The sequence below is a fragment of the Vulpes vulpes genome, chromosome 14 (assembly GCF_048418805.1).
Source record: "Vulpes vulpes isolate BD-2025 chromosome 14, VulVul3, whole genome shotgun sequence".
NCBI lineage: Eukaryota > Metazoa > Chordata > Mammalia > Carnivora > Canidae > Vulpes > Vulpes vulpes.
This window is the reverse complement of record NC_132793.1, coordinates 30461695-30485894: the sequence shown is the minus strand read 5'-3', so window position 1 is coordinate 30485894 and position 24200 is coordinate 30461695. Positions and strand designations below refer to the sequence as shown.

The 24200-nt window shown below is 53.4% G+C and overlaps 1 protein-coding gene across 1 annotated transcript; it reads left to right on the top strand.

The window, feature by feature from the left end:
• The first annotated feature begins 4491 nt into the window (after positions 1–4491).
• ADRA1D (adrenoceptor alpha 1D) lies at positions 4492–23261 on the top strand. The gene is made up of 2 exons (XM_026012262.2): positions 4492–5751; positions 22128–23261. The coding sequence occupies exons 1-2, from the start codon at positions 4629–4631 to the stop codon at positions 22730–22732; spliced, it is 1728 nt and encodes a 575-aa protein (XP_025868047.2). The 5' UTR covers positions 4492–4628; the 3' UTR covers positions 22733–23261.
• The last annotated feature ends 939 nt before the right edge of the window (positions 23262–24200 follow it).

Sequence of the window (24200 nt, the reverse complement as noted above, 5' to 3'; positions counted from 1 at the left end):
CTCCAGAGAATCTTGGCCCAGGAGAAAAGGAAATGGAAAATGGCTTTGAGCCATCTTATTTGTGAGCTGGAAGGTTGACATCCCAGCAGGAGTTGTCTTAGCCTCCCTAATTGGGATTGGAGTCATGCAACCCTGCCTGGCCTCTCAAGTTGATTATAGGCCACTTCCTCTGAGTTGACTGGCCTATTTTAATTCTGTGTTAGGAAATCTCCCTCATTAGCATTTGCCGCTCGGCTGGAGGGTCAGAGAATTTGTCAGATTTAGCAAAGTTTATCCCTGGAACTTTCTCATCTTTCTTTTCATTCATACAGAATATCCCCATGGACTGTCTTCCCCACTTTTCTGTTACCCACAATGGGTAATCCGATCTCAGGGGCCAGAGGAGGTAGTAAGATTCTAGGTCACTTGTACTAGGAGGTACAAAGAAAATGCGATGTAACGAGAAATACTGGTTCTTGGAGTTAGGAGACTCAGATTACAGGAGTAGACTTTTAGGCAAGGAAGGTAAGAGATTCCCATCTGCACTGGGTGGATCCTACTAGAAAGGGTTCGCTAATTCTCCATGAAGGTTAAAGGAATGCAAGCTGAGCATCCACTGTCCATGTCAATCTCCTGATGCATTCCCAGAGCTGAATGAATTGGAATTGTCACCATCACCAGCTCATTCCCAAATGGTATTCCCAACTCCCACGTTTTTTTAGCACGCGGTGCTGAAAATGTGCCTGATGGGCCTGGTCAGAAAGGAATAGCCACATGAACAGCATCCACTGGGCCTGGTTGGAGTGTTAGCTGGGGTTCAGAGCAGCCAGCCTACCAGCTCTTTTCACAATCTATCAATGAAGCATTGCCTGACTAATGCCCAGATCAAGTCTTCCCGGGACTCTTGCTGTCCTGCAGCACAGACAGGCTGGGTGGTCATCATATCTGTTCCCTTTTCCTGGACACTTGGCTGAATCACATTTCCTCCTTGCATCCAAGTGAGAGCACGGGCTCAGACAGAGGTGCTGTGTGTGGCTCCTCGTAAGATGTCCGCATAGCCCTCCATGCTCCTGCTCTGTTCTTAGGGCAGCTGGATGTAGACAATTTAGAAGAGGTCTCCAGGATCCTGGAGAATCCCCACACTCTGGGAAAAAGTGGAGCCATGAATCAGAAGGAGCCTGGACCCCTGAGTTTCCTCATGGAGATCTGTCCATGAGAGCTGCCAACCTGGTACATTCACACTGGATGCTGAGTAAGTGAGAATTACAGTTTCATTGCACTAAGCCACTGACCTGTGAGGGTTCTTTATTACAGCTTTTAACCTATCCCAACTAATCTCTGCCTCACTCAGAGAGTTTTCCACCCCAGTGTGTCTTCCAACTTTGTCCAATATGCTGCTTCCCAATAATTTCCTCTTCTAAAGAACATAAAAAGAAACAAAAAGCTATCTCTTAGGAGCAGAAGCAAACACAGCTGCAAAGCAAACAGCCACTGCAAGGGTCTGCAGAACAGCCAGCTCCTTGCCAGGCCTTGAGTAGGATATCATTCTATTGGCGTCCATCCCCAACCTCTACCTTCTCCATTGTGATGGGATATATAATCACTAACCTCCAACTCCATTAATTTTAAGCAAAAATTAGCATAAATAATCCAATCATAACTGATCTCAAGTCTCCTGCAGCTTCAGTTGACAGAGGGATCAGGCTGGCTGGGAGGTTATTAGATTACCAAGCATCTCCTTCCTACAAACGACATCCTTTCCCTATATACTTACTCCCTGACCCAGGACCACTGGGAGGTGCCAGTCCTAAGCACCAAATTCTGCTGTCCTGAGGATGAGGGAAGGTAGCCCCAAGCCCTCACGCCTTCACCCAGTGCCCCTGCTGACCACAGTATGTAACTGGAGTAAATGACACAATTAGGGGGATCAGGAAGGCTCAGGTTGTGGGTCAGTAGGGATTATAGGTCTGGTGGTAGCCAGGAGTAGGGTCAAGCCATAGGAAGCTGAAAGGTCAGGCTAGGACTAGAGACCCATTTGCAGCTGAAGAATAGACTGGATGTCCATGTTCTTCATAGGGACTGATCCAAGTGGCTGCTTTAGCCACATCTTTCAATGATGTGCATGATTTTGTACTCTTTCAGTCTCCACTACTATTCAGGGGTGGGGAGGTACTGAGAAAGGGTTTCTCTGGATTTGGATTTTCTTTGAAGATTTCATTGAAGAGAGTCTCCAGGACTCAGATATCAAAGCCAGAGAAAGCTTCGGTCCATAGCAATAAGACAGCTCTCCTCCTAACGCTTAGTGACACTTTATGCCATTTGAACGTGAGCCCCAGAAGGCATTCTGCGTAATTCAACATCATATCCAGTGCCCGGAACAGTTGCAGCATATAGCTGGTGCCTTATTTGTGCTGAATGAACAAATAAAGGTTGGTGGAGTGGAAGGGAGCCAGGGGAATGCTGGTCCAAAACAGGATATCCATCAGGAACGTCTTCTCCATCAGTATCCTCTCCCATTCGGCATTCTGACTCTGCAAGTGACAACCACCTGTACCATCTTCACAAGAGAGGAGGAGGTCCAGATCTCCTCAAACCCCTTGTGACCTCTAGTAGGGGCTCCAGTTCAGGTTTATCTGCCCAGGGGTTAACTTCTTGGTTGTGGGATGAACTTCTCCTTTTCCTTTATGCTTGCTCTAAAGGGGCCTCATACAGGAGGGGAGATAAATACACATGCTGGGTATCCATCTAAAATCCAGCCTTGCCACTGTATCAAAAAGAACCAAAAGGTCAGGAGGGTCATCAGAGCTCACCTTGCTTTCACTCCTACTCTTCTATAGTAAACTCTCAAAGACCCAAGTAAAAGATGGAAGATGTAATGGGGGAACAGAGGACCTTGGAAGAGCTGTTTCTAAGCTAGGACACTAAGAGCTTTAGCTTCCTGGGCTGGATTTCTAACACATTTCTACCATTTGCTGCTTTGTCTCCATAGCACCTTCTCATCTAGGTCTCTCAAACATTCTGCCCCAGCCATCCACAGCCAGTGGGCTCCAAGGCCCCCAGTTCTCCACTTCTTTCCAGACATCTCTCCAAATAGGCCCTCAGCTCCCTGGCACAGCTCAAGCCTTGGTCACCTTGCACCTACACGGTGCTATTCCCTTCCCCCTGCCACCCAACGTGTCCAGCAGGCCTGATGCCCGCCACCCTGGTTAGTAATTTTATGTGGGTCAAATGAATGATCTCTTTTTGTCTCTCCCTACCCAGTCCTGCTAGTTAGCAAGAGGCTTCCCAAATGCAACCCTCCACCTGCGTCCCTGGTTCAAACCAATTCTATAGATCCTCTGCCCTCCCTGTCCAAGTCCTGCCTGGCCAAGTCCCACGCAGCCAACAAACCCAGGCCCTGCTCTGGGGTCTTAACACATATTAACTAATTCAATGTTCGTATCATTAATTAGACACTACTCTTACCCTCATTTTACAGATGAAGGACTGAGACACAGAGAAATCAAAGAGCTCCTATGGTCCACAGCCCAGATTTGGAGCCAGCCAGTCTGCCAACCCCCCCCCCACCCCCCCACTCTTTAACCATCGGTCCAAGTGCCCTTTCCCACCCTCCAGCACTTAACCCTCCCTTCCCGGAAGGCCACTTAGTGTACCAAGGAAGTTTCATTCCACATCTGATGTGGAGTAAAGTAACAATGCAGAAGTTGGTACATGCAAACCGATGACTGGTGGGCAGGATCCCAGATCCCTAACCAGACAGTCTCTTGTTCCTTTTCCCGTCACAGAGCAGCACTGGCATCTGGTTGCTCCCGGGACTCTCTGCACTCCCCGCACTGCACAGAGGCGTTGGAGACCCTCGCCTGGCCAGTGGCTTGAGAGGAGCAAGGAGGTGCGGCAGATCCCTCCAGGCAGTCCCAGGAGGCGGCAGCCGCGGTATTGCGCGGTCCAGTCCGCAGTCCGCAGATCCCAGGCGCTTGCTGCTCTCTGGCGGCCGGAGCCGGGAGCCGGGAGCCGGGAGCCGGGAGCCGGGGAGCCCCGGAGCCGGGGGACCCGGGAATCGCGCCGTCTCCGCTCCGCGCGCCCAAGGGCACCAGCGAGCGACCCGGAGGCTGGGGGCAAAGGGCGGGAGGAAGGGGGACGCCGCCGAGGGGAGCAGAGGGAAGAGGCCCGGGAGGGGCGCGGCCAGGGGCGCAGCGCGGACGCCGACGAGGGAGGGCGGTCGTGGGCGCCGGCGGCGACAGGGGTGGCTGCCGCCGGGCCGGCGCGGACGCCCCGCCGCGACCCCCCCGCGCGCCCGCACTGCCCCCCGCCCCGCGCGGGGCGCCCCCTCCCTCGGCGCCCGCCGCCCCCTCCTCCTTCCCGGCGCTGCCCCTCCTCCGTCCCGCCCCCCGCGCCCGGTGGAGCGCGCCGCAGTGGCTCTGCCCGCACTGCCCGGCCCCCGAGCCGCCGCTCTGCCCGCTCGCCGGCCCCGGCTCCTCCGCCGACCGCGCCGCCAGCCCCGGCAGCCCCGGCAGCCCCGGCCGCCGCCCGCCGGCCCCGCTCCGCGACCCAGGAACTCGGGCGGGGCCGCGCGGCTATGCCCGGCGCCCCGCTCCCGGCCAGTCGCTCGCCCTGCGCCCGGGCCCGGCCCCCGACGGCCGCGCGCTGAGATGACTTTCCGCGACCTCCTGAGCGTCAGTTTCGAGGGTCCCCGCCCGGACGGCGGCGCCGGGGGCTCCAGCGCGGGCGGCGGCGGGGGCGGCGCGGGCGGCGCGGCCGCCTCGGAGGGCCCGGCGGTGGGCGGCGTGCCGGGGGCCGCGGGCGGCGGCGGCGGCGGCGTGGTGGGCGCGGGCGGCGGCGAGGACAACCGGAGCTCCGCCGGGGGGCCGGGCGGCGCGGGCGCGGGCGGCGAGGTGAACGGCACGGCGGCCGTCGGGGGGCTGGTGGTGAGCGCGCAGGGCGTGGGCGTGGGCGTCTTCCTGGCCGCCTTCATCCTGGCCGCGGTGGCGGGCAACCTGCTGGTCATCCTCTCGGTGGCCTGCAACCGCCACCTGCAGACGGTCACCAACTACTTTATCGTGAACCTGGCCGTGGCCGACCTGCTGCTGAGCGCCACGGTGCTGCCCTTCTCAGCCACCATGGAGGTTCTGGGCTTCTGGGCCTTCGGCCGGGCCTTCTGCGACGTGTGGGCCGCCGTGGACGTGCTGTGCTGCACCGCCTCCATCCTCAGCCTCTGCACCATCTCGGTGGACCGGTACGTGGGCGTGCGCCACTCGCTCAAGTACCCGGCGATCATGACCGAGCGCAAGGCGGCCGCCATCCTGGCCCTGCTCTGGGCCGTGGCCCTGGTGGTGTCGGTGGGGCCACTGCTGGGCTGGAAGGAGCCGGTGCCCCCGGACGAGCGCTTCTGCGGCATCACGGAGGAGGCCGGCTACGCCGTCTTCTCCTCCGTGTGCTCCTTCTACCTGCCCATGGCCGTCATCGTGGTCATGTACTGTCGCGTGTATGTGGTCGCGCGCAGCACCACGCGCAGCCTGGAGGCGGGCGTCAAGCGCGAGCGCGGCAAGGCCTCCGAGGTGGTGCTGCGCATCCACTGCCGAGGCGCGGGCGCGGGCGCGGGCGCGGCCGACGGGGCGCGCGGGATGCGCAGCGCCAAGGGCCACACCTTCCGCAGCTCGCTGTCCGTGCGCCTGCTCAAGTTCTCCCGCGAGAAGAAGGCGGCCAAGACGCTGGCCATCGTCGTGGGCGTCTTTGTGCTCTGCTGGTTCCCCTTCTTCTTCGTCCTGCCGCTTGGTGAGTGACCCGTCTCCCACGGGCCCTTTCCTTTCCCCCTTGAGCCTGTGGCTCTGCCTTCCCCCCGGCTCCCAGACGGGCTTGGCCTTCCCAGGCGGACGGTGACTGTCCACCTGCGCATGAAGGGTTGACTCGGTTGAACTCCCTGGTCTCTTAGGCAAGTGCACTTTGTGGTCGACAAACAGGGGGCCCTTCGTACTTGCAGGATTCGCTTCGCAGGCTTCTGACTTCTTTCTTTCCCCCTCTGAATTGCCATGACAGGCCTTGGGCTTGTTTCAATATTTCAGAACCCCCTAAATATAAGAGATCTGTGGCATCTGTGCGGGCATCTGCCCCATAGTACGTGGCCAGCAGTGTACACGTTCCTCTACATATCCCCCAACACAGACACACACACACACACACACACACACACACACACACACACAAATGCCAACCTCCAGAGGTGGGTGCATAATGGGTGGGGTCTCCACTGAGGTGCAGCAAGCACGACAGCAGCAGGTACGAGAAGCCACCTGCTTTCTCCAGGAACTTCTTCAGTTCCAAATGGCCAGGAGACCCTCCCCACCTGCTATCCAGGAATGCCCTGGATTCTCACTGTTGAACATCTCCTTCTGGAGGTAGGGTGCTGTGTGGGATGAGAAGGAAGGGGATAGAGACAAATTATCAAATGAAAAGTTAGTATCGTTCATCGATTTTTCTGACATTTAGTGGGTCCTTTAGCTCTTTTGAGAACTTTCCTATTTGTTTCATCAGCTTCCCTGCAGTCCTGGGAGGTGGGCGGCAGTTCTCAGGGGCTTAGTCCCACCCCTGAAGGCTCCTCCTAGAGGCATTGGGGCTGGGTCAGCAAAGGGAGGCGAAGGGGAGCACCATCTCTGGGGATGCATTTGCCCTGAGTCATTTTGCCCATGGCTCCAACCTCAGCCGGCCCCAGCTAGGCCTCGCCTGCCTTTCCCCGACCCTGCGGCTGAGTCAGGAAGGGGACGATGGCCTGCCTCCTGCTCCCCTGCAGGCCCTCTCCACATAGTGGCCAGAGTGAACTTTATATATTATAAATTATAGTGTCGCTCTCTACTAAAACCCCCTCGGTGCTTTCCAACTGCCCTGGGAACAGACTCCAGACTCTCCACTATGGCCTATGAGAGGGTGACCTTCAAATTTATTATTGTCCAAACCAAAATGAGACATGATGAATATTTATGCTGGGATCACAGGCACGAACCGGGACAGTGGGAGCAAACCCAGACATGTGGTCCCCCCTCCCGCAAGGAGGGCCTGGAGTGATGGCCTCCTGGCTTTGCTGCCCCTTGCTCACTGCGTGCTTTGGCTCCTCTGACCCGCTCCCGATTCCTTGCCCACAGCGAGCTCATGTCCTTGCACTTGCTCTTCTCTCTGTCTAGCCTGCCCTGTCCTCCCTCCTCCTGGCTAACTTTAGGTCTCCATTTAAATGTCCCCTCTGCAGAGAGGTCTTCCCAGATGCTTCGGCTTCAATGTGTCCTCCTCTGTGCTCTCTCCCTTGGGGCACAAGTTGCTCTTCCTTTACTGGCTCCTTAGCTCTAATTACATCTGCATGTTGCTTGGTTGGTGTCTGACTTGCCTGCACTAGCTAGCCCTGAAGCTCTTCAAGGGCAGGGCTGTGTCATTACCAAATCCGCAATGCCCAGGACAGTGCCTGGTATGTGAGGAACAACGTAGTGCAGCAATGAGGAACCACAGGCTCTGGCACCAGGCAGCCTGGGTTTAAATCCCAGCTCTGCCCCTGACTGGCTGTGCAACTTCAGGCAAATCCCTGAACCTCTCTGTGCTTCTGTGTCCTCATCTATAAAATCCAGATGATGGTGATAGTAACAGCACCCACCTGCAGGGCCTTCATGAGAGTTCAGCAAGTTATTATCTGTAAATATCACCATTCCTTGTCATGAGTGCCCTGTGAGCTATTGCTTTTGTAGTAGCTGCTCACTGAATAAATCACTGTTTTGAAAAGCAGCCAGCCAGAGGCTGTGGTGGGGGTAGAGGGAGGCATGGACACTGAGCAATATATACTTGTGGGGGAGGGCAAGTAAGCAGCCAGAAGAAAGCCAATGTGTCCCTCCCCTTTAAAACCTGCCCAAGATTTAGTATGACCTCCCACCAGGCTCCCCACCCAGGCTCCTTTCTCCCACCAACCAACCCCTGCCCTGTCCCTGCCCAGCCGTGCCCCACCCCAGGTACCCTCATTACCCCCTGCCTCTCACTTCACACTGCCTCCCCGCCCCCCGCACCACATAGGGAATGATCAAGCTGTGTACAGAATGCCAGCTCCCATTATGTTATTTTAACTTCTTTTAAAATTTCGAGTTATAGAATGATGCACAGAAAAGGAGAAAGGGGTATACCAAGTGTCTCTGTACCCATAATCACCCTTATTGAACAGATGTTAACATTTTGCCATATTTGCCTCAGATCCCTCTCTCTGTTTCTCTTTCCAAAGAAATAGAGCACAGCCAAAAGTACATTCCCTCTTGTCCCTTCCTCCATGTCTCCCTCCCTCCTCAGAGGTTAATCTGGAGTCTGTCACCCCCATTCATATATTTATACTCTTACCACAAACATCTATATCCACAGTAATATATGGCATTGTCTTGTGTGTCTTTAGGACCTAGATAAATGGCATTATGCCATGCACATCATTCTTCAGTTTGCCTTTCTCGTGCAACATTATGTCGGTCAGATTTATCCATGCTGGTTCATTTTAGCAGCAGTATGGTATTCCATTTGAGAGTATTCCATGGTGTGTTGATGCAGTCTTGTGCTGAGCATTCAATTTTTCATATTTTTCACTGTTACAGTCAACACTGCAGAGGGCTTCTGTTTTTTTTTTGAGGTTTAGAGCATGTGCTCCTCTTCCAGGAAGTCATCCCTAAATTTCCATGCCCTTTGGCTCTTTCTCAATCCCTCCATCTCTGCTGCTCCCCACACTTAGCATGGGGCCCCCACCGTGTCCTTGTCTCCTCCTTCTCACCAGTCTGCATTGTGCGCAGCCTCCTGAGCCCCAGAGCAGAGCCCAGGGCTGCTGGTGGAGCCGAATTGAGTGGAACCTGGCAATAATGAGCAAGCAGGACAGAGGCCAAGCAGGGAAACAGAATATTCTGATCTGCCTGTGTCATGGTGTGGCTTGGAGGGCGCAGCCACAGGGAGAAGTGGGGAGCAGAGCCTACAGTGCAGGGCAGGAGTGGCTTGAGGACTGTGCAGAAGGGAGAAAAGATCAGGAGGTCCTGATACCCCAGCACCGGGCCCAGGCCTGGGAGAAGGGAGAAGGCCTTTGAAGGATGAGGAAAAATTCTGAGGAGCAACTTTTAGGATGAGGGAAAATTCTGAGGAGCAACTTTTGGGAGGAATGTGGAATCCAAGGAGCTGGCATATCTTGGTATGGAAGGGCCAATAGATGGTCGGGGTGGAAGATGTTAGAAACTTAAAGAAAGGGGACCAAGTCAGGGGTGTTTGCCGAAGGAGGAGCATGGGATGCAGTCTTCCAGAAAGAGGATGGAGGGACAAAGAGAAGAGGGGGGCTGGGGATAGAGCTTCAGGGAGCACTCACTTTGAAGGAACCAGAAGGGGGCCACCAGGAGGAGTGACAGCTCCCTCCACCCAGGCCCTGGTCTTTATGCCAGGTGTGATGAACCCCAGAGGTGGAGAGATTGAGAAAGAGCAGTATGTGCCAGCCAAGGCTGTAGCCCATAGAAATGAAGACACCTAGTAGGGCCACAACCCAGGAGTTGTCTGAACAGACCAGGATTCCCCTCCCCCACTCATCCACACACAAAACTGAGTAGAAACAGGAGCCACACCCACAGCAGTGAGCAGCCCAACTGCCCAGAAGACATGGAGAGGCTTAGGATGGGGTCCCAGGGTCCCAGAGGGTCATTGGCACAGGGGCCATGCACTGCCATCTATATACCTGAAAAACTGTGGGTCAGGCCTGAGTGGCAGCAGAGAGACACAAACTAGATGTCCTGAATCGTGGAACTTCTGGAGGCCCAAGTCACTGGCTAGAGGGGACTGAAACTCAGATTTTAAGCACCTAAAATCCTGAGGGGCCAGGAGAGGGATCTCCTGCACCTCCACTGTTCCCCTTTCCCCATAAGGAGCAGCAGCAGGGCATGTGACCGGCAGGCAGAGCGTTAGCTCCATGAACCTGATGTTCATTCTGTCTGTCACTTGTCTGACCCCTAGATGACAGTCAGCAAGGCCAGCAAGGGCAGCATTGGCTCCTGCCGGGGCACCCAGGGAGCTGTGTATAGACGCAAGAAGCGTCACTTGCCCTCATGCCCACCTGACTGAGTGTTCCCTGCTGGTGCCCAGCTGAGCCACCCGCTCCACCAGAGTGCCCATGCACCCTGGTTTGCCCAGGACAGCCCTGGTTACACTGGCATGATCACTGGTTATGCTTCCCTTTCACTCTTAGAGCTGTTCCAGGCTGAACAACAGAATATGTGGCCACCAATCCTTGGGGAGGAGGGGCTCTTCGTAGCCCTGAGCATGACAGATATGCACCCCCTACTCTCACCTCAGCGAGCTGACATGGAACTGGGTGCCTTAGAAAGTCACAGGACATTATGTAAAGGTTCCTCCTGATGTCTGGAGGAACCTGCACCTCTGGAATGCATATGGCATTCCAGTTGGTGCCTGCTGCCCACAGACTTCCAAGGAGAAAGGGGGCGTGGTGGGGTGGGATGGATTGCAAGTGCACCTCATTAATCCACCCCAGGGCACTTTGTGCAGGAGTCCTCTAACCCTGAGAGGTCTGGGCTAGCCTCTTGAGGTAGAAATCCCCATGAGCAAGAGGGGAACAGAGAAACTGAGGAAACCAGCAAGCACCTATCTGCAGAAGAGCTCCCTCCCTCTCCCAGCCGCCTCCAGACACCACCTCTCCCCCTTGATGTTCTCATGGCAGCAGTGTTTCACTGTGTCTGGCTTTGGCTTGCCTGGCAGGTGCCCCCTGAGCCATCCCCAGAGGTGGACCTGTCCCCTGGGACCTACACACACACAAATACACATGCATGTACATGCATGACAGCACCACCTCCTATTATTCCTAGAAACCACAGACAGACCCCTGTCCTGTACCCTAAGCTCCCTGTCGTTGGGCAGGTCCCTGGGCCTCTCTGGCCTCTGAGTTGGCCTCCAACTGTGCTCAGTCATGCAGAGAAGTCTCAGAGGCTCAGAGCCCACAGTGGCCTCCCAAGTCCACATCAAGGTACCTGGAGGCTCAGATATGAGAAGTCCCAGGACAGTCCAGCCACTGTCCCAGGCCCCCATCTCCCACCGTCTGTGAGCCATACCTGGGCCTCCCACCCTGTACTGTCAATCTCGGCCCTGTGATATCGCTATCCCACCTGAATACCCCTGGATTTAGTTAGGTACTCCTTTGTGCTCCCCAAATACACTGCACAGGCTTTGATCACGGTACATTGTAATTGCCAGTATCCTTACACATATTACAAAGCATGAGGACAGAGGAAACTACATATGTAGGTGCAGAAAAGTGTAGTTATTTGTGGGGTGCCCTGTGGCTTGGGAGACATGGAATGGAGAGCCCACAAGAAGAGGAGTCATGAGATGAGACAGGATGCCATCAACAGGAGGAGGGGTAAATAAATTGTGCTGTTTTCATAGGGCTGGGAAAAATAACAAGTGTGCTGCCTACAGCAAGGTAGATGAATTCCATGGACACTATACTGGGAAAAATAAGCCAGATCTGCAACTAAAGGCATACATAATACATGATTCTGTGTGACAAAGTTCAAAACCAGGCAAAACGAATTGATGAAAATTAGGATAGTGGGTATGTGTATTGACTGGAAGAGAGAGCGAATAAACCTGAAGGGCTGAGAATGTTCTAGATCTTGAGCTGGGCAGTGATCACATTGATATGTGCATATGTAAAGTCATCAAGCTGTACTCTTAAAGTGCATGTGCTTTATCACTTGACTGTCATTATCTTATGTCTTAATTAGAAATTTCTGAGAGAAGGCGGGTACATGCTGAAGAGAGACTTGAGCCATGCTGAGGAGTTGGTGTCCAGATTGGAAAGCACACACTGGCAGCCAGCTATACAGGGTAGATTTCTCATGTGCATGTAAGAGTGTTGGCCAAATGCCAAAGGACTCATCTCCACAGGTTCCCTGACGTGGTGGGGGAGTGGTAGGGGATGCTTTGTGGCAGGTCCTCAGCAGTGGCATCACTGTCCTCTGGCCCAAGAGCCTGAAGAAAGGGCTGGCATGATATCTCCTAACTGTGCCTTTGCAGCACCTGGCACATAGTAGGTGCTCAGGAAATGTGTGTAGAGGGAGGAAGTGGTGGAACCCATGGCCTCTTCACATCACCCCATGCCAAGGGTGTGAGTGGTAAAGCACCAGCACTCTTTTTTTTTTTTAAGTTTTATTTTATTAGGATAAAAACACTTAACAGGAAGTGTACAATCAATACACTATTGTTAACTGTAGACACAGTGTTGCACAGTCCATCTCTAGAATTTATTCATCTTAAGTGAAACTTTATGCCTGTTGATTAGCAACTCCTTATCCCCTTTCTCCCAACCCCCAGCCTCCACCCTTCCACTCTTTGATTCCCATGACCCAGCTCAACAATGTCAACCCAAGGCCAGTCTCTGTGCATCACCACCCTCACCTGCTGTCCCAACACTGAGGATAATTTGGAAGAACATCCAGACACCATATCTGTTCACGTAAACTCTTCAGTATACATTTCTAGAATACAAAAGCTTTTTGAAAAATAATCACAGTCCATTATAACATGTAAAAATAATTGTTTAATATCAAATACTGTCTACTTAGTGTTCAGATGTTGCCAGTTGCCTCATATATTTGTAGTTTGTTTGAATCAGGATCCAAAAAAGGTGCACATGTTGCATGTGGTTGATTTGCTGGCTAGGTCTATTCAGTTGGTAAGATTCCCCTCTCCCCACCTTTCCCTTGCAATTTATTTGGTGAAGAAACCAGATCAGTTGTCCTGGAGTATGGCCCATGGTCTGAGTCTGCATCCCCATAGTACCATCTAATGTGTCCCTCTGTTCCCTGTACTTCCTGTAAACTGACTTCATCAGATTCAGGTTCAATGTTTCAGCCAAGAATTCTTCTCTTTGGGGCTGTTATGAATGGTCAGGGGCTCAGGTGCCCAATACGATGGTTCAGGCTCAGCTTGTACTTTTCTTCCCCCGAAACCTGGAAGCAGCCATTTCTCAAAAGAGCCTTCATCCCTTTTAGTGGCAAATGATTATTTAAAGACCACAGTCTGAGCTCTCAGCTTTTCAGGGATACTGAGTTGGTCCCTGATCCAGCAGACAGAGCTAGGAAGTATATTTTATGTTTTATAAAAGAAAAATACACCACTGACGGGATATGCCTAGGAGCTGCCCTTCTGCCTACATCCTCATAGCTACAGAAGAGTGTCCAGGACCAGACAAATAGTTCTCTGCTGGCCTCTCAGAGTTTATGGGTCCTGAGGCAAACATGGGGGCACAGGGCTTCTATTCCTGGTCCATCTCGAGCCAGAGGACTTGCCAATTACCTCTCACCGTGGAAAACTGGCAATGCAAGGAATTCAAGAGAACTGGCTTGGCACAGCTGGCACCACTGTGCCCTCAAACCACCCCTTCATGTTCTCACAATCCATCTGAGACCTGGCCCCTATCCAGGTCACCTCTTTCTGATGGCCTTCCATGATTGTGCCCACGTCAAAATGGCCTTATCTCCTACCACTCTCCCCTTCACCTTCTCCGTTCCACTGATCCCAACATCTTGGTTGTCCTCCAACTTCTCAAGTTCCTTCTTGCTTCAGGGCCTTTGCACATGCACTTTCCACTGTCTGGAATTCTCTTTCCTCAGATGCATGGCTCAGTCCCCCCACAGCATCTTCAGGTCTCGGCTCAAGTATGCTTTATTAGAGAGGCTTGTCTGACCCTATAGGGGTCCCAGATGTCCCAGCCTCTCTTGACAGAGAAGCTATTGAGCTCCAGAGTCAGAGCCACTGAATGAGCAGTTGAGAGAAGTGGAAGAGAGAAAGGGAGTATAGAGTGGGGAATTCCACCTCTCCTAGCCTTACTGGTGAGAAGACACCTGAATATCTAGGAGAGTGTGGTATTTTCAACCCCACTCTATCTCTCTGGCCAGAGAGAATGGCTGCCTGTGGATGGAAAAGTCCCTAGTGATGGAGAGGTGGGAAAGGGGGCAGGCCGGGATGCAGCTTGATATTTCATGGTCCGCTGCAAGTTATGAGCAATGCTGGCTGTGAATTCTGACATTCTGCCAAGAACAAGTTCCCTTCTGGTGATGCCAGAAGAGTGCTGTTAATCACACAGTCTGCCCCATGGCTTCAGAGCTGTCACTCCTTGGTGAGACTTGGCCACATTGGTCAGCTCCAGCCTAACCAGCATCTCAGTGACATCTCCTAGACCTGGACGTCTCTGGTCCTGAGGAGTGGGGACTGGCTTGTGATCATCAAGGCTGCAAACACAAACCTCATGGGCTGCCTCAGTTTCCCCAACAATGTGTGGGCCAGGCTGACCCCGTCAACATGCCATAGAGTGAGCCTACCTGCTGACATAGGAAAGGCCCTGCCTTTAATGACTAGTGAATGTCCAGCCCCACCCCTGCCCCGGACATTAGGTTAGACTCCTGATAGAGATATCCCAATATAGGGAACAGGAGAAGGCAGGTGGGAGCAAGCCTGATGGGAGACCAACATGAGAGCAAGGTCAAGAAGAGAGAAGCAGGCAGGAGTTGGGTCTGTGCTCATCTCCCACCTGCATTCTTACTACCTCTCCTCACAGGCACGTAAATGTGACCCCTCCCCTGCGATGAGGAGGAAAAGCAAGCCCAAAAGCACCCCTGCTCTGCGTCAGGTGCTTGTGTTAGAGGATGAAAACAACCATCATTTGCTGCCTCAAGAAACTGGTAGTGTAGGAGGGCAGATAGAGCAGTAACAAATTTTATTAAAATGCACACTTGGGATGCCTGGGTGGCTCGGTGGTTGAGCGTCTGCCTTCAGCTCAGGTCATGATCCCAGGATCCTGGGATCAAGCCCCACATCAGGCTCCCCACAGGGAGCCTGCTTCTCCCTCTGTCTATGTCTCTGCCTCTCCCTCTGTGTCTCCCATGAATAAATAAATAAAACATTTTCTAAAAAGGCAGACTTGCATAAAAGGGCACATAACCCAAGCTTGGTGGGGAGGATGCCTGACCCAAGACTCAAGGCCTGGTTGGGAGGAAATAGTCGGGGCCAAGCAGAAAGGCAGAGGAGGAGCCCAGCCCCTATGGGAAGACCTGCTCGCAGCTTCATCCTCTGGCTCGTGGCCACATTTGAAGGGGAGCTAGCTGGAGATGGCACTGGGTCCTGAAAGGCCTTGAATGCAACACAAGAAAGCTTGGGCTTAGTCCTCAGAGCCTCTGGAAGCCACTCGTGGGTTTCAGAGGTTTAAGTAGAGAAACCAATTTTAGAAAAAGCCTCCAGCTGTGTGCAGAGTGGAGAGGCCAGAGGACCCTTGGGGGCTGTCACAGCCATGCAAACAAAACGAGATGCCAGACTAAGCAAAGGCTTCAGGAGCAAGGTGAAGGCAGGGACCCCACCAGAGAGAAAACTGAAGGCACCAGGCGTGATGGCCAGTTGGACCTTCAGGGTAGAGAAGAGGGACTCACTGAGCAAAGTCAGCAGGAGTTCAGCACCTACAGCGTGTTAGATGCACTCAGGAAGGCTTCGGGGCCATGGGAGTGTTGTGCCAAGCAAAACAGGCACAAGTCCTGCCCTGGGGACTTGGCTGCAGAGAGAGATGATGGACAAAATGAAAGCTAACTCCAACAGTATGGGAGGAGGCCGTGAGTGCCACGGAGAGCTACAGCACCAGTTGGGGGATGGGGGGATGGGGAGTCATGGGTGGGAGGGCAACACAGTTTTACCTGGGAAGTCAGAGATACCTCACTGCAGAGGTGAGGGCACGAGCCATGTGGCTATCTGGGGGAAGAAGATGAGGAGGAAAAGCAAGCCCAATGTGGGAGCGTGTCTGGCATATCCAAAAAGCAACATGGAGGGCAGTATGGCTGGAATGGAGTTGGGGGTTGGGAGGGGATGGCAGAAGGTTTGGGGGAGCCACATGCTGAGCTGTGTAGGTCACAGGCTCTTACTGTGAGGAGAAAGGGTAGTTCTTAGAGGGTTTGGAACCTAAGGAGTGAGTTGATCCAGTTATGTTTTTAAAAAAAATCACTCTAGCTGCTGGGTTGAGGACAGAAAGCATGGGAGAGTGGAGAGGCTGCTGAGTACTTGAGGTGGGAGATGCTAGTAGTGTCTTTGACAGGGTAGAAGAGCACAGGGAGGAGGGTAGCTGTGACTTCTGACCTCACATCCTTCCTCTCTGCCCTCAGTCACTCCATTCTATAACCACCAGCCTCATCATTGTTCTGCGAACATACCAAGGCCACCTCAAGGGCCTTTGCACTTGCTGTTCCCTCTACCTGATATGCTTTTCCCCTAGATGTTCACATACCTCTATTCAACTCTTTACTCAAATATCATGTCTTCAGCAGGCCTTTCTTGGCCAGCTTATCCAAAAATCTATACCGCCACTCCCAGCCACACACAGACACATAAACACATACTTCCTATCTTTCTTCCCTACTTTACTTCTCTTTAGCACATTTTATTATCTGATGTGTTTACATTTTCCTTGTTTATCCTATGTATTGCCAGCTTTGCCCAATGAAATATAAGCTTCATGAGGTCAGGATAAGTATGAAATGCTGGTAGACACACAGACACACACCCAAGTGGAGATATCTGGGAGGTAGTTGGATCTGAGTCTGGAATTTGGGAGAACAGTCTGAACTGGAGATAGAACTATGGGCATTATCAATCTGAAGTCAGTATTTAAACCCATGAGCTGGGATGAAATTACCAGCAGAACGTGAAGGGAAGAGATTCCAGACTCTTCTGGGAAGGAAGGGCACGCCTACGTTTAGCAATGGGGACTGACAGAAGAAGCAAGCAAAGGAAACTGATACAGAATAGAAAATCCAAGAGCGTGGGACCTGGGATCCATGAGTGAGATGAGAGGAGTCTGGGATGGATGAGAGAAGTGTCCACAGGTTGGGCCCTGGGAGGAGCGGGGCTGTACGGCAAAGCAGTGAAGAGCAGGTGCGGAAGGGAAGTAGGCAGGTGCGGACAGAAAGGATAGAGAGAATGAGGTTTGTAGCCCGAGAACCAGCAGAGAGGGTGCAGCTATGACAGGTGCATGCCTGAAGGGGACTGATGGATGGAGAGTACTACCACACAAGCAGGGATGCTGACCTTGGGCAGGAGAAGAGACCTCTTTCTCACGGAGGAGGAGGAGGAGGAGGAGGGGGAGAGATGAGGAAGGCTTGAGCACATGCCCAACTTCTTTGGCTTCTGTTTTCTCCTCGAAGCAGGAAGTAAGATCAGCTGCCCCGAAGGAGGCGAAGGGGCAGAGTAAAGGCTCACAGAGCTGGTACAGGACCCGGGCAGAGCAGCAAGGTCACGGGGAGCTCTGGATGGAGCTGAGGTCGGGGACCCTCACATTCAGGGAATGGGCAAATCACTCCAGAGTTAGAGTCTGGCTGGATAAGCACAACCCAAGTCCAGAAGGATGTGAACATTCGAGGACTGAGAAGGCAACTTCAGAGGTGTGAGTGGCTAGGAGTTAAGAAAGAGGATAAGAAGCTGCAGTGGAAAATGGGTTTTATTTTATTTTTTTAATATTTTATTTATTTATTCATGAGACACACACACAGAGAGAGAGAGAGAGAGAGAGAGAGAGAGGCAGGGACACAGGCAGAGGGAGAAGCAGGCTCCATGCAGGGAGCCCAACATGGGACTCGATCCCGGATCTCCAGAATCACACCCCGGGCTGAAGGCGGTGCTAAACCACTGAGCCACCCAGACTGCCCTGGAAAATGGGTTTTAAATGAAGAAGTGAAATATTCAGGCTTATCTTTTTAAAAGGATCCCTCCAGGGGCGCCTAGGTGGCTCAGTTTGTTGGGCATCTGATTCTTGGTTTCGGCTTGGGTCATGGTCTTGTGGTTGTGGGCTCGCCCTACATCAGCTCCAGGCTCAGCAGGAAGTCTGCTTAGGTATTCTCTTCCTCTGCCCCTCTCTCCACTTGCTCGTGCTCCCTCTCTAAAATAATGAGTAAATCTTTTTTTAAAAAATAATTAATAAATAAAAGGATCCCCCAGCTGCTGTGTGAACACGGTGCAGGGGTACAAGGCCAGGAGCAAGGAACCCCCTTAGAACAGCACTTCAGGTAGATGATGATAGTAGCTGGGACCAGGGGGTGGCACAAATTGGGGGTGTGTTCCAGGACCAATAGGAGTTGATGGATGGGATGCAGGCTGTGACAGAGAGGGGGGTTAAGATGTATGGAGCAACTATGGTGTGCCAAGCACATGTAGAGAGCTCACCATTTAAAGATAAGATAGACCTGGGGTGCCTGGCTGGCTCAGCCAGGAAGAGCATTTGATTCTTGATCTCAGGATCATGATTTTGAGCCCCACATTGGGTATACAGATTAAGTCAATAAATATTTTTTAAAAAGATTAGACAGGAAACTGATAGTCACCTATTGTGTTCTTGGCACTTAGAAATGAGAAGATGTGCTATAGGGAGAGTACCTCTAACTGCCAGGTTGGGAAGGGTTGGTATGAAGAGAACTTCCAGGTGGAGGTGCCAGTGGAGCTGGCAGAGGAAAGAGGAAGGGCAATCCCAGAGGAGCAGGAGCAAAAGCCCCCAGGCAAGACTGGGGAGCCTGCTGGGGCCAGAGGGCAGCAGGAGGTCAGTGCAACCATTTAGCTGATGCACAAAACCAAAGTAAGACTGCTGAGGGGAGCAGGAGCTATAAGAGAAAGAAGAGCAAGGGTGTGATGCTGGGCACCAGTACAGAAAGGTGGGAGGCTGAGGGAGGGTGTCCCACAAGGTTCTCTGTTTCCAATGACAGCTGCCAAGTTGAGTTAGCACAGCTGGGCTTTCTGCCTGCAAGGAAGGCTTCGGAAGAGGGAGCCCGGTCAGGACAGAAAAGAGACAAGTGGCCTTGCCTCAGAGCCCCCACCTGCTCACTGAGGCTCTCCTGTAGATGGGCTCAGGAGCTGACAAAGTGTGTGCCAGGCCGCTGGAGAGGGATGAGAAGGCATACAGGCGAGGTTGGCCCGAGTAGCCACAGGTCAGAGTGGCTGGGGGAGCAGGAAGCTGGGGTGGCCAAAAAGGGGCTTGTCCACTGATGCCCCCACAGCCGGGCAGCATTGTGGGGACAATGCCCATGAGCCAGGAGCCCATCCTCAGGGGCCTCAGGGCAGTTCCCCATATTATCCATGCATGCAACGGACAGGGATGTGCACACAGCCCCCTCTGACCCTGGAGATCTTTGCCAGAAGTTCGACCTGATGAGAAAGTATTGGGGGGAGGGGGGAGGACAGCAGGGAGAGTGAGGCTGTACAGGGTGGTGTGGGGGGCAGACAGCAGCTTTCTGGGCAGAGGGGGGTGTGGGGCTCAGAACTGTGAGACAGAGGTGCTATTGCCTGTAGAAGCTGGAGCCCAGGCACAGGCGCCTGTATTTTCCAGGCAAGATGTCTATACACAGTGGGCAGAGAACACATGAAACAGTTGTGCCACATGCTGTCAGTGTCCCCTCCAAGCCACCACCCTCCCCGGACCTTCAGGGCACATCAGCCAACTTCCATCCCAACACCTGCCTGCACCTTTGCCCAGGGGCTCGCTCTCTCCACCCACCAGAATCCTCATCATCCACCCACACAGCAGGCCGGGGAGAAGTGTGGGAAATTAATACCTCTGGGAGTAGCCCAACCGGTGACTGATGGGAGTGGGGGTATAGATACTCCACCTCCCTCATTCCCCTGGTGGGATAGCTCTGAGATTCCTGAACTTCATGGTATCATAGGATTATGCCCCAATTGCCCCCAATTAGTGACTTGCACTTGGATCCTTGTCTCGGGGTCTGCATCTGGGAGAGCCCAAAGTAAAACAGAACCTCAGTGGGACACAGTAGGAAAATCTTGGGGCAGAAGCTTTTTTTGTGTGTAGGGCATTCCCAGCCTGTAGCAAGCATCTGCACAGGTTGCTTGAGCATAAGTTAGAATAGTGTTTATAACACGGTCCAGGGCATACTACAGTATGCCATGTCGCCCACCAATGTGAGTAAAAACAACACTGATAACGATGCTGTTTGGCCAGCTTCAGGCTTGCAGCTGAAAGCATAGTCCACTGATTTGTCATCCTAGGCTAAATATAAAAGAACTGTGGCCTGAGTCAGAGTTATTTTCAGCACCGTGTCTTACTTTGGAGCCATTGAGGGATGCTATTCAGAGGGCCGCCTTCCTGGAGGGTGAAGTCAACCCTAGTGGCCCCCACATTCCAAGGACAACTGTCTAACTCCCCTCCTAGGGGAAGTTGTCTGCTCAGCATATGCTGACTGATGCCCCAGCCTCCCCCAAAGCCACCAGGTCTTGGCTTCTGTTTCTGATTACTCTCCAGAGCTGGAAACTGGGTCTCTTCCCCACTGGGGTGGAGCTGCCCTCTTTCAAAAGCCACCACGTAGGAAGAGGGGAAGTAAAGAGACACCAGTGTTTAAGAGCCCGCAATGTCCTGCACTCTGAAATGCACGCATTTCACAGTGGAGCTATGTGACCGCAGTTTCAAAGGCCTGTGCCTCATAACACTCGTGACTCTCCTCCTCTGCCACCACCACCATGTGTCTGTCTCAGCAGCAGAAATTCTCTATCTTGTAGGAGGTGGGTGATGGGCAAGAGCTCCCAGGTCAAAAAGGGGAGCATGGTGCCTCTGCCCCCTCAATAGCAGACCCTGCTCTTCTTTCTTTAGGGGCGGAAGAAGAGAGCAGGTCCCATGATTTGTCAAGGACCCCTGTCCCTGGCCTGCTCAGTCTCAAGGGCACCTGCAACTTTTGCCTGGGATGGGACGCTCTTGCCACCTACCCCCTCCATCCGCTGCTGCTGAGGATGTGAGAATGAGAGTGGCTTTTGCTTTTAGGGTCATGCCTTTGCATTTTGTCAAGTACCTTTTGAAGACAGGACCCCTTACATGGTGGAGATGCCAGGGGAGAAGTTTGTGAGGAGGAGGGTCTTTCTGACACAGCTCAGGTCTTAGTGCACCCACCCTCTCCTGCCTGGCACTCTGCTCCCGCAAAGCCATCCGAGAAGCCTTCCCTGACCAATTCCACTGGGACAGCCCCAATGACCTTCGTTCCAGCCACCACTGGCATTGTTTACTGAGGCTTAATTCTAGGCTCCGTTTCTTGCCTGCTTGAAACTATCCATGGCTCCCAACTACCCACAAATAATTGTGTAAATTCCCTTCACCATCTGTCCCAAATGACATTTTCTCAGCGTATCCCAGAGGACATTCCCAGGCCCCAAACTTGTACTCCTCTTGCCCACCTGACCCCTCCACTTCTAACACCCTCCATCCCTCCTCATCCTGCCAGGCTCCTGTCCATCCTCTAAGAACCCTGGAAGCCTCCCACCCCATCCCACATCCTGAGCACCACCATCACACCATCTTCATTCCCTTGGTATTTTATGCACCTAGCTACTCAGGGAATGGGGCTTTGTTTGATGTGAGCCCAGCACAGTGCCTGACGTGAGGCAAGCCTTGGTCAACATTTCATTCAAAGGTTCTTACCCTTTTTGTGCTACAGACTTCTTGGGCATCTGGCAAAGCTTATGGAGCCCTTCTCAGAGTTATGCTTTCAAATGCTTAAACTAAAATACAAAGGATTGCAAATAAAACGGATTTCGTTGAAAACACCAAAACATTTGTGAATGAAATCTCTGGCTTAGAAAGGAATGTGCTTCTAGGTTAAGGCATTAAGTAAGAGAATCTAGTGGTAGGTTCTGACGACTGTCATTTCCAGATAGGAGCAGACAGTATTTCAGAGCATCTGCAGCAACTGAATGTGATAGGAAAATATCTGGCAGGAACTGCTGAGAGTCAGGTCGCATCCTAGGAAACTGCCCATCTTGCACCAGTTTTGAGCTAGGAGAACCGGGACGGCTTAGGGCTCCTCTCCCTCCTACTTGAGTTTGTTGCCTACACTCGTCATTCAGGGAAACTGCTCAGTTATCAAGGAGACGTCAGTAAAACGGAAGATGATGATTTTTTCCTCATCCAAGTACACGGACCCCTCGAATTACATCAGGGACCCCCTTGGGGAGAGATACGTTGGGAGCCCGAGCTGGCAGCCCAGCCCCTAGTTGAGGACTTTGCGCCCAGGGGGCTGCCGGGCCTCCCTCTCCTGGAGCATCTAACAGGCGTGGGTCTCTACCCCCCCCCCCCCCCGCAGGCTCCCTGTTCCCGCAGCTGAAGCCCTCGGAGGGCGTCTTCAAGGTCATCTTCTGGCTCGGCTACTTCAACAGCTGCGTGAACCCGCTCATCTACCCTTGCTCCAGCCGCGAGTTCAAGCGCGCCTTCCTTCGCCTGCTGCGCTGCCAGTGTCGGCGTCGTCGGCGCCGCCGGCCCCTGTGGCGCGTCTACGGCCACCACTGGCGGGGCTCCAGCGGCGGCCCGCGCCCCGACCTCGCTGCCGGCCGCGGCGCCGCGCCCCCCGGGGCCCCGCTGGCCCTCACCGCGCCCTCGGCCCCCGGCTCCCCCGGCTCCCCCGGCTCCCCCGGCTCCCCCGGCGCGCCCGAGGCGCAGGCCCCCGTCGCCGGCCGCCGAAAGCCGCCCTGCGCCTTCCGCGAGTGGAGGCTGCTCGGGCCGTTGCGGGGACCCACCACCCAGCTGCGTGCCAAGGTCTCCAGCCTGTCGCACAAGATCCGCGCCGGGAGCGCGCAGCGCGCGGAGGTGGAGGCGGTGTCCCTCGGAGTGCCCCAGGACGTGGCGGGGGGCGCCGCCGGCCAGGCCTACGAACTGGCCGACTACAGCAGCCTCCGGGAGACCGACATCTAAGGACGGCGAGCGGAGCCGGGGAGGGGGCTGCGGGCGAGGGGCGAGGGGCGGTGCGGCAGGGCGCGGCGGGGGCCAGCGGGGCTGGCTTGACGCTGATCCGGGCTGCTCCCGGGCCTCCCCGAGAAACTGAGGCTACGGGGTAGGGCCCTGGAAAGGTAAAAAGTTATGGCCTCCCTCCCCGACACAGGTGCCTGGAGCTCTTCCTTTCGGAGGAAGGGGCTGTGGGTTCCCGGGGGGCCGGTTGCCCCCAATCCCTGTTTGAGAAACACTGCCCCATCCATGCCCTGAACCCTGGACAGACAGCCTCAAGAGGAGGGGCAGGCCTGCCTGGCTGTCCCCAATGCCTCCCCCAGGGAAAAAGTCAGTGGGACCAGGGGGACTTCTCAATGGACACAACTTCTCCTTACTGCCGACTGGAGGAACCCAGTGGACCAGCCCAGCCACCAACAAGCTTTGGTGGCAGATTGGATGACCATCCCACAAGCCTGTTGTATTTACCCATGGACCCACTCCCCACTACAGAGGCTCCTCCATGCATACCCCACCACCTGGCCCTGCCCCTCATTATGTCCCAAGGGCCTTACTGTTTACACTCTGTACATAGTGCCTGTGCCCATCACTTCTTGCGAGGATCTGGAGCCATCAAATGGGGAGAGCTTTGTCATTTTGAGACATATTTATTGGTAAGAGTACTTCTATTTTGTCCAAACTGTGCAAACTGTCCCTCTTTAGCTTGTAACCCATAAAGAACTACTTTTTTTTTTTTTTTCTAAACTCCTTCAAGTTCTAAAGCCCAACAAGAGGATAGTCAGGTCTGCATTCACCTTTCTAGTTTCAACCCAACTATCTGTTTAACGGATGGCTGTTCTCCTCTGGGACTTTTAGCATGACCCTTAAAGGACTTAGGGGGTTTTGTTGGCTTTTAAAATTCATATGATGAGTCTTGGGAACCAAACAGTAATCATAAGCATAAATGTTCATTTTGTCAGTCTCCCCAGATGTATCTGTGATACTCTTGGTCTCAGTGAGGAAGATGGCCATCAGTTAAATGGATAACACATTACATGAAAAAATATAGAAGCCCAAGTAGACAAGCATACATGGTATGAGAGAACACCTACTTAGGAATAGTGCTGTTAGCTTTGAGTGAAATGTCCAGCACTTGTCACATACTCAAGAAATTGAGGTAATTCAGTCTTCAGCTGGATAATATCAACCACACACATACAGCCAGAGTGGGGGTGATAACTGTGGTCCAGTGGAAAGCTGGTTAGGCAATACCCCAGGGTGTCTGGAGTGGGAATGTTCTAAAACTAGAAGAGCCAGTTGCTGGGGCCAACATGGACCAGTAGTTTGAATCAAAAGTTTCCATCCTGTGCTGAGGAAGTAGGCTATTTGAAAGGTAACCACGATTTTAGACCTCTCACTCCAATTTTATAAGGTAAAAAGATAGCCAATACCAGGGCTC

What these genes read in the sequence shown, in the direction of transcription:
- ADRA1D (XM_026012262.2), top strand. Translation starts at nt 4,629, where the DNA reads ATGACTTTCCGCGACCTCCTGAGCGTCAGTTTCGAGGGTCCCCGCCCG. An exon ending in CTTCTTCGTCCTGCCGCTTG is followed by an intron (nt 5,752 to 22,127) that starts GTGAGTGACCCG and finishes CCCCCCCCGCAG; the next exon opens with GCTCCCTGTTCCCGCAGCTG.